Here is a 12,800-nt window from a genome sequence, read left to right as displayed (position 1 = left end):
AGGGCTTTATATATAAATATAAGAATTAAAACACCTTCTTACAAAATGTTAACTGTAAGCCAGGGTTCAAGGGAGGACTCCTGCTCATTGAATTCCAGATAAAATGGGCTCAAACTTGAAATCAATCCATATTCAGGAAAGTCCAAAATAAATGTCAATCTCAAAGAGTGGAAGGAACAGGAGGATTTATATCTGTTTCCAGGCCCCTGCTTCTGGGTAAGATGTCTCTCTTCCACATCATTTAGACACAGAAGGCAACATTGTCTTTTTTTTTTTTTTTAATCCTCACCTGAGGATATTTTTCTTTTCTTTTTTTTTTTTTTTTTTAAAGGTCTCACATTTATTACTGAACCAATCTACTGCAGAAAAAAGAAAATCACGCCTCCAATAATTTCCTAATTAAAATGCCCAACTGTCCAGACAGTAGTGATATTTTCAGTGATTATGGTAAGATGCAGGCAAGCTGGATACAGTATAAATGTGTGAGCCATCTCTCATGTGTGATTCCTTATAGACCCAGTTTGGTTCTTCTCCAATGTCTCCTCTTGGAGTTGTACCTGATTTTATTACCAGTTTTCATCTGAATCCATTGGGGAATGGGCCGATTCTGCTTTTGTTTCTTGGCCAGGAACCTCTTGATCCTGAAAATCTTATGAGAAGACATGGCGAAAGAGAGTCAAGCACACGCACCACGATGGCGGAGAAAGAGAGAGAAGGACTGAGGATATTTTTCTATTTATCTTCAGATAGAGTGGGAGGGAGGGAGAGAGAGAAACATCTACATGGGAGGGACACATCAACTGGTTGCCTCCTGCAGGACCCTGACCACGGCCAGGGACAAACTGCAACCGAGGTACATGCCCTTGACCAGAAACCTGCGACTCTTTTGTCTGTGGGCTGAGGCTTTAACTGCTGAGCCAAACCAACCAGGGTGGCAACATAGTCCTTCATTATTTTACCTACCCACCCACATGACACTACTTATACAAAGCTTTCCTGAATGTAGAGAGCTTTACTTAAAACTTAGAAAGCAAAGGAGGAGCTTGCAATGTAGTAGCATAAACATCTTTAATTGTAACAGCAGGCACCACCATTCTTTTTTTAAAATAATTTTTCTTGCCCTGGCCAGTTTGGCTCAGCAGTTAAGAATTGGCCCATGGCCCTGGCCGGTTTGGCTCAGCGGTTAGAGCGTCGGCCTGCGGTCTGGAGAGACCCGGGTTCAGTTCCCGCTAAGGGCATGTACTTCGGTTGCAGTTTGTCCCCGGCCATGGTTGGTCGTGCGGGTGGCAGCCACTCGATGTGTTCCTTTCACATCGATGTTTCTCTCTCTCTCTGTTCCCCTCTCTCCCTCCCACTCTACCTGAACAAAATGGAAAAATGTCCTCGGGTGAGGATAAAAAAAAAAAAAAAAAAGAATTGGCCCATGGACCAATGAGTTGTGGGGTTCAATTCTGGTCAAGGGCATGTACCTCGGTTGCGGTTCGTCCCCTGTCCTGGTGGCTCTGTCACATCGATGTTTCTCTCTGTCTGTCTTTCTCTCCCTCCTTCCCACTCTATCTAATAATAAGTAGAAAAAAAAATTTTTTTTTCTTTATTGATTTTAGGGAGAGGGAGAGAGAAATCAATGAAAGAGAACATTGATTGGCTGCCTCCTGCATGCCCCCCACTGAGGATTGGGCCCACAACCTGGGCATGTGCCCTGACCAGGAATCGAACCGGCGACCTCCTGGTACATGGGTCAATGCTCAACCACTGAGCCACACTGGTTGGGCACCAAGAGTATTTTTTTATGCCTTGTATCATAATGGAAAGCAGTATAGTGACATTTCATTATCTAGGTTTCATCTGCCCATGAGGTCTCACCCTTCATCAAGTACATATTTTTCCAGACAATGATGTTTTTTTTTCCCCTAGAAGTAAGAGCGATTCTTTCCACCTCAACTTCTTTATATAAATATTAAAAGAGCCGGGCAGGTGTGGCTCAGTGGTTGAGCATCGATCCATGAACTAAGAGGTCGCTGGTTCGATTCGCGGGCAGGGCATATGCCCAGGTTGTGGACCTGATCCCCAGTGGGGAGCATATAGGAGGCGGCCAATCCATGTTCTCTCTCATCGATGTTTCTATCTCTCCCTCCCTCTCTCTCTAAAATTAATAAAGAAAAAAAATTGTTTTAAAAAATATTAAAGGAGAAAATTATGTAAAATCTTAGCCCAGAACTTGGAATAAACATTTCCTTTCTCAAAGATGTAAAGCACAGTACTAAACACTATGGAGACTACAAAGATGAACAGAATTTATAGAACTAACTATAAATAAAGTGGAATATGATAAAGCCTCTAAAAAATCAACAGATACTTGCTGTTGACACGTCCACAAAATCGCCTTCGTGCTTATGTAGCAGGTCTATGACCTCAGACTGGCCAAGTAATTTGCCTGGAGACTTTGCACTACGGCAGCTTCCCAAACACACCCCAGTGCTCTTTCTCGCCAGAGGTGCGAAACTACATCTCCCGACAAGCCGTGTAGTCCCCTTGCTTCCTCCCTCTCCCCATCCCGAGCCATGGCAACCGCGTGACGTGGGGGTACTGGGAGCTGCGGGAGCCCGGTCGCGGTTTCAGTTCTAGCTCATCCCGCCGCCCGGGCGGAGCAAGGCAAGAGGAGCCGCTGCCCCACACCACGCCCGAGCTCCCAGAACCTGCTGGGCGTCCGCTTCCCCTGGAGCGAGGAAGGCGCCGCGGGTGTCAGAGCGAGGGCTCGGGAGGGTCGCGCGCATGGCCTCGGCGGGCGCGCGGCGGCTCCCCGCCGGGACGCGCGCGGCGGCCCAGCACTGCTGCGGCCTCCCGCTCCGCCCGGGCGCGCGCCCGGCCCCGCCCCCCGGCCCTCCGCGATCGCCGCGACCAATGAGGTGAGAAGAAGGTGCGGGCGGCCGCACCGGAGGAAAGGGGGTCGCTCAGGACCCCGACGTTCCGCAGTGGAGAACTGCAGCCCAGGGATATTAGCGTGGCAGGGGGGTGGCAGCGGTCGCACCCTGGGGTCCAATGTACAGCTTTGGAACACCTTTGCAAGTTTTTCGCGAGAGGAAGTCCCCGGGGTGGGTGCCCAGCCAGTTCTTGCTCCTCACGGATGCCCTGGAAGCAACGGGCTTGGCGAAGCCTCGGGGCCTAGGATGTTTCCTAACTTTCGGCAGTAGCGTAGACCACAGTCAAAGGCAACTGGCAGTTCGCACGCACCCTGCTTTTTCCCGTCTCCTCCCGCGGCACTGTCCTCGGCTGCCCTCGACCTTTCGCACTCGTGACTGCCTGGCCAGGGAGCCTGGCGGGCTGCAGCAGGTGCTGGGGGAAAAGCTTGTCTGGACGACCTTCCTCTGGGATGTGCCCCTCTTCTCCTTCATCTGGGAATGTTGAACACCAAAGAAACCTGACATCGTCTGTCCTTTCCTTTCAGGCTTAGATTTCTGATATCCTGCAGCCCCCTCTTTCCCCGGGCTGCCCAAGTCATGGGGGCTGAGGCTGGCTTAACTCCCAGCCGTTCCTTCATGGGCTTTGCTGCTCCCTTCACCAACAAGAGAAAGGCTTACTCCGAACGTAGGATCATGGGGTGAGCATCCTCCCCTGTCCAGCATCCCTCCACATTCCCTTCCCCTCCAAATAAATAACCATGTCCAGGTTAGAATGCAAGGGTCGCAATAGTGGGCAAGATTCATCCGTGGCCAACTCTTCCAGATATATTACCGATCCTTCATCCTCTCCTGCCAGCCTTCCAACCTTAATCTCAACCCCCTCTCCCCTTCTTCTTGGTTGCTCTGCATGTGCATTAAGTGGAATACCTAGAGTTGGACAATATAAGACAACAGGGTATTGTTTCTCTGCTGACCTAACTTTATGTATTCTGAGCACAATATAAAATAGGTAACACTGAGTGAGCCCTTGTTACTGCTGGCAGGCCGCTTAGGTTTATTATTATTATTGTGTTGTTAATCCTCCCCTGAGGATATTTTTTTTTTCATATTTTTGGGGGGGAGAGTGGAGGGAAGGGAGGGAGGGGGATGGGGGGAGAGAGAGAGAAACATGGATGTGAGAGAAATACACAGATTGGTTGCCTCCCGCATGACCCCGACCAGGTCCAGGGATTGAACCTGCAACCCAGGTACGTGCCCTTGACTGGAATCGAACCTGAAACCTTTTAGTCCTTGGGCCACGCTCTAACCACTGAGCAAAACCAGGCAGGGCTGCTTAGGTGTTTTACACATTTTCTCATTTGATCCTTTCAACAAACCTATGAATTAGGTAGTTATTACTTCTGATTTGCAGGTGAGAAAATGGAGGCACAGGTAATGTACCTAGGGTTGTACTGTTAGAAAGTTGTAGAGTTGGGATTTGAGTCTTTTGTTTTTAAATATGTTTTTATTGATTTTTTTTTTTTTTATCCTCACCCGAGGACATTTTTCCATTTTTTGTACAGATAGAGTGGGAGGGAGAGAGAGGAAGAGACAGAGAGAGAGAAACATCGACGTGAAGGGACACATCGAGTGGCTGCCACCGCACGACCAACCAGGGCCGGGGACAAACTGCAACCGAAGTATGTGCCCTTAGCGGGAACCCAACCCGGGTCTCTCCGGACCGCAGGCCGATGCTCTAACCGCTGAGCCAAACCGGTCAGGACTGTTTTTATTGATTTTTTAGAGAGGGAGAAAGGTAGAAATAGCAATGTGAGAAACATCAATCAGCTGCCTCCTGCACGCCCCCTACTGGGCACTTAGCCTGAAACCCGGGCATGTGCCCTGATCCTGAATTGAACCTGGACCTCAGTCCATGGGAGGATGCTCAATCGACTGAGCCTCCCCCCCCCCTCCCCCGGCAGGATTTGAGTCTTTGTATGATTGACAACCTCTGTTCTTTCTTTCTCTGTACAGCAGGCCGACGCTCCAACCGCTGAGCCAAACCGGCCAGGGCTGTTCTTTCTTGATGAGCCCTCTTAAGATAAAAATAGATACTAAACGCAAAAGCATTTTCTAAACTGTAAAACAAAGTAACATTAACCATTAATATGAAAATTTGCACCTTTGCATTTGGGAATTCATTCAGGCTTATTTGGGATCTCTAGTTCCTGAAGGTGTATGGTTAGTGGACAGAGGTACTGGGGGCAGTGCAGCCAGGGCAAGGAGCCTGAATCAGCTGGCAGTTCCTTGGCCTCTCTGATTCCTTCCCCTAGGTACTCAATGCAGGAGATGTTCGAGGTAGTGTCCAATGTCCAGGAGTACTGCGAGTTTGTGCCCTGGTGTAAGAAGTCTTTGGTGGTATCCAGCCGCAAAGGTCACCTGAAGGCCCAGTTGGAGGTTGGCTTTCCACCTGTCATGGAACGTTATACCTCTGCTGTTTCTACAGTCAAACCTCACATGGTCAAGGTGAGGCCTGTCTGAGACAGATTGATCAGGAAGTTTTTTTTCTGTGTTCTCTAGCATTTTTACATTTAAGGGCCATTTTGGCCTTCCTTGTAATGATTTTATCTCCACATCTCAAATACGTCACCAATAAAATATTAGAAGGAAAGGAAAATGACTTTCAATTCCTTCTTATAGTGTGCTATATTTATTATAGGTTTTATCCCACTGTATGATGTTTAACTACCTGACTGCCCTATTCTAGGCTGTTTGCACTGATGGCAAGCTCTTCAATCACTTAGAGACAATTTGGCGATTCAGCCCTGGTATTCCTGCCTACCCTCGAACTTGCACTGTGGACTTTTCGGTGAGTTAGGAGCCTGTATGACACAGGGCTACAACTGGGTGTGGGGGCAGAGCTGAGGTACTGTGACAGTTATTTTCTTTTTTATTTTAATTGATTTTTTAGGGAGAAAAACATTGATTTGTTGTTCCACTTATTTATGCATTTATTGATTGCTTCTTGTATGTGCCCTGACCAGATGGAGATCGAACCCACAACCTTGGTGTATTGGGACGATGCTCTAACTGAGCTACCTGGCCAGGGCTACGTGACAGTTATTCTTTATGTATAACTAGCACTTAACACTTCCCAAGTCAATGACACTTTTCACAGGTCTGACCTTTTATCAAACTTGAATATTGTGCCCAGTCAGTCCTAAGTTAAGGCTTTTGCGGGGCTCTAAGGAACTAGAGGGGGAGGGGAAGAAAGGCACTGAATAAGTATCCTTGCATTTGGCCAGGGACTATCCAACATGGTCTTGAAGTTTCTGACTGTCTCTTACCCATTCCCAGATTTCCTTTGAATTTCGTTCTCTGCTGCACTCCCAGCTGGCCACCATGTTTTTTGATGAGGTTGTCAAACAGAATGTTGCTGCCTTCGAGCGCCGGGCAGCCACCAAGTTTGGTCCAGAAACAGCCATCCCCCGTGAACTGATGTTCCATGAGGTGCACCACACTTGAGGCAAAAGATTGTTCTTTAGCTTCTCTTGTACTCTCTCCTCTTCACCCAATTCTTTTATTTCATTTTGGTTCCTGCTCCAATCTGAGAGGAGTTTGTGTTTATATTGTTTTCCCTTTCAGTTCTCCAGAAATTGGGCTCTAAGCTGGCTGGAAATGCTGGGGGAAAGAGAAGGCATGGGGTATAAAAAGGACACGTGCTTAGGAAATGACCAGGCTCATCATGAGAGCCCTATATGCCTGCAGCCTTCTCACAATGAATTATAATTAGGACTGTGTGGTCATCTCTGAACCCTGTCAAGGTACCTTAGTGTCTGACCAGGAAAAATAGCAACTTTTCTTAAGGATTGAATAAATTGAGCTTTTTCCTCTGACACAAGAGGAACTGGATGGTCAATTACTTTTGCTTGCTTGAAATGCCTCAGGGGATACCAGAGATCTGGCCACAGCTTGAAATCACATGATCTCACTATTTCCACGCTAGTGGAAAGCCTGGGACTTTCTTATCATCAGTGCCCACTGGTGAGGAGAAAAAAAAAGCACTGAACAGGGTTATATTCTTGGGCTGCACCTTATTCTTCCATTTGGCCTGAGTTTTTATAAAATTTCAATAAATTGTGACAGCATGAATTTGGCTTTAAAATGTTTTTTATTGATTGATTTGAAAGAGAGAGAGAGAGATAGACAGACATTGATTTGTTGCTCCATCCATTTATGCATTCATTGGTTGTTTCCTGTATGTGCCCTGACTGGAGATCAAACCAGTAACCCTGGTGTATTGGGATGACACTCTAACCATCCAAGCTACACCTGGCCAGGGCTTGGCTTTTTTGTATAGTTTCTTGGGAAAATAATATAGATATAGCAGAACAGAACAAAGTCATGGCTTCCCTCCTATCAGAGTGAAGGTGCAGGAAGGCCTCTTGAACATAGTGTCCTTGCTAACTATAGTAGTACATTTTACAAGCCAGGACCTAGTACCCACTCCCTTGCCTATTAATAGACTTTTTCAGAAGGTCAGTTACAGCAGGAGTCTCAAGATAGAATAATCTGGTTTCAGACCTCCCATATAACTGATGTCCTCAGGACCACCTCTTATTTTATGGGAGGTTGCAAAGAATAGGCATTCCATGAAGTACCAGAACACTCTAGCGATTCACATCCTGAGCTAGCTGTTCTACCCCTATTTGTCTTTGGCATAGTTTGTTCCTTTCACCCAGTGGGCCGGACCAGTTTCCTTGGATCAGTCACACCAGCAGTTGTGAGGTGAAGTCTCAGCTAAAGTCCTTGAGTGTTCTACCTTACAACAAAATTAGGAAGGATGAGGGCTAAAGGTCAAGGACTTCTAACCTTCAGGAAAGACAGAAATCTTCTTTGGAAATCTCACAGGGAGCCTGTCTTCAGATTAGGATAAAGAAAGCAAAACCTACCTAAAAATAAAGGGATATACATGATAACTTATACCCCACCTAAGTCTGGGATCTTGCCAGCCAGATTTCTTACCTCATAATAGATTCTTCCAGGATTTATTTAATAGCAGGCTCAAGCATTGTTAATAAAAACATTTATTTTGCATTTTATACAGAACAACCTGAAGTCTGCATCATGACAAGTTACCCAAGGGTTTATAGACAGTGTGTCCATCTGAACAGCGTGGTTCTGGGGATTAGGGATCCACACAAACACAAGCAGGAGTTGTGAGGGAGGAAGGGGGCACAGCAGGAGTGTATTTCAATCCTTTCTTAAAGAAAAGGCAGTTGAGCATTCTGAGTCACTGAAGACCTGTGCAGATGGGGCTTCTAAAACAAACATTATACTGTGAAGTCTTAGGGATGGGGCAGTCAGGATAAGGACCTTGATAAATAAAGGAATATTTTCTTGTGGCAGGGGATGAGGAGGGAGGCTTACTATTTTTAATGCCCTCAGCCCTAGGACTTGATATTCAAAGAAGACCATGTCTGAACTTAAATCATGTCCCTGCTCAAAAAAAGGTGCTAGTACCCCTGGGACCAAGACCATGAATATATCATGCTGGTCATTCCTAAGTCCCTATTCTATGGCCCACAACATACTAAAATAAAGGGAAAAAAGGTCAGGGTAATGGCTAAAAAACTTAGTTCATGTTAAGTACTGATAAAGCCAAATGACTGGGAAAGACCCTGTATCAGACAGTGGTTTCTACAACCTGCTGCAAGAGGTCTCTTGTATGGACCAAGAGGGGGAAGGTCCAGATCATCCTCAGCTTGAGATGTAGCATATATAGAAAATCTCAAAGGAGGTATTAAAGTAGTGGAGAATAGAACACTCCCAGATCTTAATTTTTATGGGATAATTTTAAAAAGAGAAATAAAAATCAAACACTGGGTGCCAGTAACAATAAATGCCATGAGCTTTATGGTCATGGCCTTTATGGCCATCTGGTAGCATAAAAAAAAAAAGCCCAAAGCATGTCCAGCTAACCAATGGGTCTTGTTAGGAAGTGTCTCTGCATATGGGAGAGGGCAACAGGGCTTGGTACAGCTGGCAATCCAACATGATTCCTATGGAAACACAAGGGGCAGAGTCCTGGTTTGCTGGCCTATTGAGGGTGGGGCAGAATAGAACCAAAAGCTCTGAAGTGACTGCAGATTCTCTACAATCAGCTTTGACCCAGGGAAAGAGAAGCCAGACTCTCATTGTAGGGACGGTATTGGGGGCCAGATCTAACCCATTCCATATTAGTCCTGGTCATCATACAGTTGATGGGCAACTTATACCAGGCAGGGAAAAAGAGCTGGTTAGGGGAAAAGGGGTCACTTTTCATCTTTTAAAGTCTTAATTTGTATTTTAACCTCAAACTTATTATCAGTGCCTCAGATACAATTTAATCTTAAGTCTTTAAAAAGCCCCCTGAAACAAAACAAAAGTATACTTTTTTTTTAAAGCTTCCTCACTTCTGGTAGTTTCCCGCCCGTCTCCAGTTTTACCCTGACTTAGAGTCCACAAACTTCATCAGACCATCCGTGCTCATGGACTTGGGCCTCTCTAGAGGGAAGCCGAGGGCTCGGCTCCAGATGAGCTGAGCTAGTACACCCAAAGCTCGTGACACCCCGAACAGGACTGTGTAGTAATTCATCTCCGTCATACCATAGTACTGTAAGGTAAAAGAGAACAGTGTTTTGTTAAAGGCCCAGAGGTAGTGGCATTTACAAACCCAGGATTATGGAAACTTTAACCCAGTTAGCCTTAAACAGAAATGACACTGGGAAAAAGTATAGCAATTGGGATTCTGAAAAGCGAGCACCCTTTTCCTCCTGCCTACACCTCCCCAAACACAGGCAACTTCATCAAAAAGGTAAGGAAAGAGGTATAAGAGTCCCTGCTCTGACTAGGGAATTGATTTTGTGCATGCCAGAAAATAGTAGGGTTTGGTACAAACTGAAGGGAAAGCAGGGAAGGGAAGACTCACCTGGAGCAGCACCCCACTGTGAGCGTCTACATTGGGCCAAGGATTCTTGGCCTTGCCCTGCTCTAAGAGGACATTGGGCACAATCTTGTACAGCTGAGCAACCAGCTTAAACATGGGGTCATTAGGCAGGTGTTTCAGAGCAAACTCTCGCTGACACGTGTATCGTGGATCAGTCTTTCTCAGTACTGCATGGCCATAGCCTGGGACAACCTGTAAATTAAGAGTGAGGAGGAAAAAAAGCCAATTATATTCTCAGGTAGAGATTCTTTATCTTTTCTAAATTCTTCAGGATAGAAAAATCGGGAGCAGGGGTGGGTGATCTCTAATTTAGGGATCACTTCTCATTCTTTCTCCTTAATTTTTCCAAATTGCAGAACTTGGGTCTTGGTTTCTTTCCTAGTTGCTAAGCATCTGTTTACCCGCCCTGAGTTGAGTGTGTTCCAGATGTAGTCTCGTAACTTCTCATCTGACACATCTTTGCCAACTTCCTTCTGTAGTTGTGTTAGCCAGACAAGCACTTCCTATGGATCAAGTTTGGGGAATAAGAGTGTCAATACATATGCCAAGGAAAATGCCAGTATCAGAAACAAAAGCATGGGACTAAGAAAAACATGGATCAGAAAAAGAAAAAGAATAGTCTTACCTGATTTGCCAGTCCATGTAGGGGCCCTGCCAGCCCATTCATGGCTGCTGCAAAGGACAGGTAGGGGTCTGAAAGAGCACTGCCCACCAAGTGGCTGGTATGGGCACTGACATTGCCACCTTCATGGTCACTGTGGAGAAATAAGGAGAATCGAGGCCAAGAAAAAGAGAAAAAAGGGGCAGATTATGGAAATACAGACTTTGTTGTTCTCTATTTGTCACATATTAGCCTAGTTATGGGCACACACCAGCCAGTCAATTATTCATAAGCCCTTGTAAGAAATGTCCCAATCTCATTACCAGCCTTTGTTCACTAATCCACAAAGCTGGAGAAGGTACTGGTTGATGATGCCTGCCTGAGTGCCAAGCTCCCTGACTCTCACTGGAGTTTTATTTTTTTATTTTATTTTATTTTTTGTACAGATAGAGTGGGAGGGAGAGAGAGGAAGGGAGAGAGAGAGAGAAACATCGATGTGAAGGGACACATCGAGTGGCTGCCACCCGCACAACCAACCAGGGCCAGGGACAAACTGCAACCGATCACTGGAGTTTTAATAAGCAATGGCCAGAAGAGGGAGCTCCTGGAAAGCTAATGGAAAACTTAATGGGAGCAGCTAGTACCTTTTTCCAGCTAGAAGCACTATTTTTCTTGCTCTGGCTTGGTTATAATTTCCCTATACCTCTTGACCTTTTTTTTTTTTTAAATCCTCACCCGAGGACATTTTTCCATATTTTGTTCAGATAGAGTGGGAGGGAGAGAGAGAGGGAGAAAAACATCGACGTGAAAGGGACACATCAAGTGATTGCCACCCGCACAACCCAACCAGAGCCGGGGACAAACTGCAACTGAGGTATGTGCCCTTAGCGGGAACTGAACCCGGGTCTCTCTGGACTGCGGGCCGATGCCCTAACCGCTGAGCCAAACCGGCCAGGGACCTCTTGACCTTTTTTGAAAAATATGTTTTATTGATTTTTTTTTTTGAGAGGAAGGGCAAGAGATAGAAACATCAAGTGAGAGGAAAAACATCGATCAGCTGCCTCCTGCACATCCCCTGGGGATGGAGTCTGAAACCCAGGTATGTGCTCTGACCAGGAATCAAACTGAGAACTCTCACTTCATAAGATGATGATCAATCCACTGAGCCACACCAGCTGGGCCTGATCTTCTTTACTAATCCCTATCTTGCCTTGTATCATCCCTTATGCCATTTTCTATCACCTTGCACCTACCACCTATTTCCAGATGTGAAGACTTTTAAGGAGCTTTTCTTAAAATATCCCACCAATCCAGGCTGTGGTTGCTGGGTATAGCTCACCTGTGGATAGTGAGGTACAACCGCATGAGCTCAGTAAACTGAGCGTCGGTATAGCCTAACATGTTGGTGAAATTGTGGGACCAGTCCAGCTTAGAATCAATGGCCCCAATACTACTGCCCTCTCGGTACAGATTCCGGTAGATCTTTGCGGCAACACAAGGTAGCTTTGCGATCAGATCCATACAGTCTTCGTAAATCAACTGAAGGCGAGAAGAGGAAAAAAATAATTATCAACAAAGAATTAGGCAGGGATGCTATTTGTTCTCCATGGACCAGGCTATTTGGGTTGATGGTTGTACACTGAGTGGTTATATACAGAGCATAACAATAATAAGCATTTAATTGAATAACTTATGACCTAGGAACTGCACTACATGATTTACTAATACTACCCTAGGTATATTATTAAAACACTATTCCCAATTTTTACAATTCTACAGTGCATACAATGAACTCCATTTTACAGATGAGGGAACCAAAGCTCAGAGCATTCAGTTAAATGCCAAAATCAGATTGTGAACCCATATACGTTTATTTATTTATTTATTTTTATTTTTTATCCTCACCCGAGGACATTTTTCCATTTTTTTGTTCAGATAGAATGGGAGGGAGAGAGAGGAGGAGAGAGAGAAAGAGAGAAACATTGACGTGAAAGGGACACATCGAGTGGCTGCCACCCGCATGACCAACCAGGGCTGGGGACAAACTGCAACTGAGGTACGCGCCCTTAGCAGAAACCGAACCTGGGTCTCTCTGGACTGTAGGCTGACGCTCCAACCGCTGAGCCAAACCGGCCAGGGCCCCCACATGTTTAATTATGATCTTTCCTGTTACATGACTTTGTACTCAATGAATGTGCTAAGAAAACAGGTTTTAATAATTAATTTTATGTTCCATCTTTGAAAGAAAATTCACCACCCCTGGCCAGTTTGCTCAATGGTTAGAGCATCAGCCCCCAGACTAAAGGGTCGAGGGTTGGATTCCCGCTAGAGG

The 12,800-nt window shown here is 45.7% G+C and overlaps 3 protein-coding genes across 3 annotated transcripts in view; 1 reads left to right on the top strand and 2 right to left on the bottom strand.

Annotated features, from left to right (window-relative positions):
* Positions 1-368: 368 nt before the first annotated feature.
* On the bottom strand, positions 369-698 carry LOC118624418 (60S ribosomal protein L39-like). Its single transcript, XM_036252674.1, has one exon. The coding sequence runs from the start codon at positions 662-664 to the stop codon at positions 509-511; it is 156 nt and encodes a 51-aa protein (XP_036108567.1). The 5' UTR covers positions 665-698; the 3' UTR covers positions 369-508.
* Positions 699-2,624: 1,926 nt separating this feature from the next.
* On the top strand, positions 2,625-6,444 carry COQ10A (coenzyme Q10A). The gene is made up of 5 exons (XM_036252183.1): positions 2,625-2,906; positions 3,446-3,598; positions 5,213-5,405; positions 5,647-5,748; positions 6,237-6,444. The coding sequence occupies exons 1-5, from the start codon at positions 2,773-2,775 to the stop codon at positions 6,402-6,404; spliced, it is 750 nt and encodes a 249-aa protein (XP_036108076.1). The 5' UTR covers positions 2,625-2,772; the 3' UTR covers positions 6,405-6,444.
* A 1,504-nt stretch (positions 6,445-7,948) lies between these two features.
* CS (citrate synthase) overlaps positions 7,949-12,800 on the bottom strand; it is a 33,241-nt gene continuing 28,389 nt past the window's right edge. Inside the window, exons 7-11 of the mRNA XM_036251635.1 lie at positions 11,808-12,007; positions 10,493-10,622; positions 10,269-10,370; positions 9,850-10,059; positions 7,949-9,534 (exon numbers count right to left, since the gene is read on the bottom strand). Coding sequence (XP_036107528.1) covers positions 9,364-9,534; positions 9,850-10,059; positions 10,269-10,370; positions 10,493-10,622; positions 11,808-12,007 — 813 coding nt within the window. The 3' untranslated portion in view covers positions 7,949-9,363. The remainder of the gene's footprint in view (positions 9,535-9,849; positions 10,060-10,268; positions 10,371-10,492; positions 10,623-11,807; positions 12,008-12,800) is intronic.

Source organism: Molossus molossus, unplaced genomic scaffold (assembly GCF_014108415.1).
Source record: "Molossus molossus isolate mMolMol1 unplaced genomic scaffold, mMolMol1.p scaffold_m16_p_10, whole genome shotgun sequence".
Taxonomy (NCBI): domain Eukaryota; kingdom Metazoa; phylum Chordata; class Mammalia; order Chiroptera; family Molossidae; genus Molossus; species Molossus molossus.
Note: the sequence above shows the minus strand (reverse complement) of the source record. Positions and strands in the feature narration are given on the sequence as shown.

What these genes read in the sequence shown, in the direction of transcription:
- COQ10A (XM_036252183.1), top strand. Translation starts at nt 2,773, where the DNA reads ATGGCCTCGGCGGGCGCGCGGCGGCTCCCCGCCGGGACGCGCGCGGCG. An exon ending in TCCGAACGTAGGATCATGGG is followed by an intron (nt 3,599 to 5,212) that starts GTGAGCATCCTC and finishes TCCTTCCCCTAG; the next exon opens with GTACTCAATGCAGGAGATGT. An exon ending in TCAAACCTCACATGGTCAAG is followed by an intron (nt 5,406 to 5,646) that starts GTGAGGCCTGTC and finishes GCCCTATTCTAG; the next exon opens with GCTGTTTGCACTGATGGCAA.
- LOC118624418 (XM_036252674.1), bottom strand. Translation starts at nt 664, where the DNA reads ATGTCTTCTCATAAGATTTTCAGGATCAAGAGGTTCCTGGCCAAGAAA.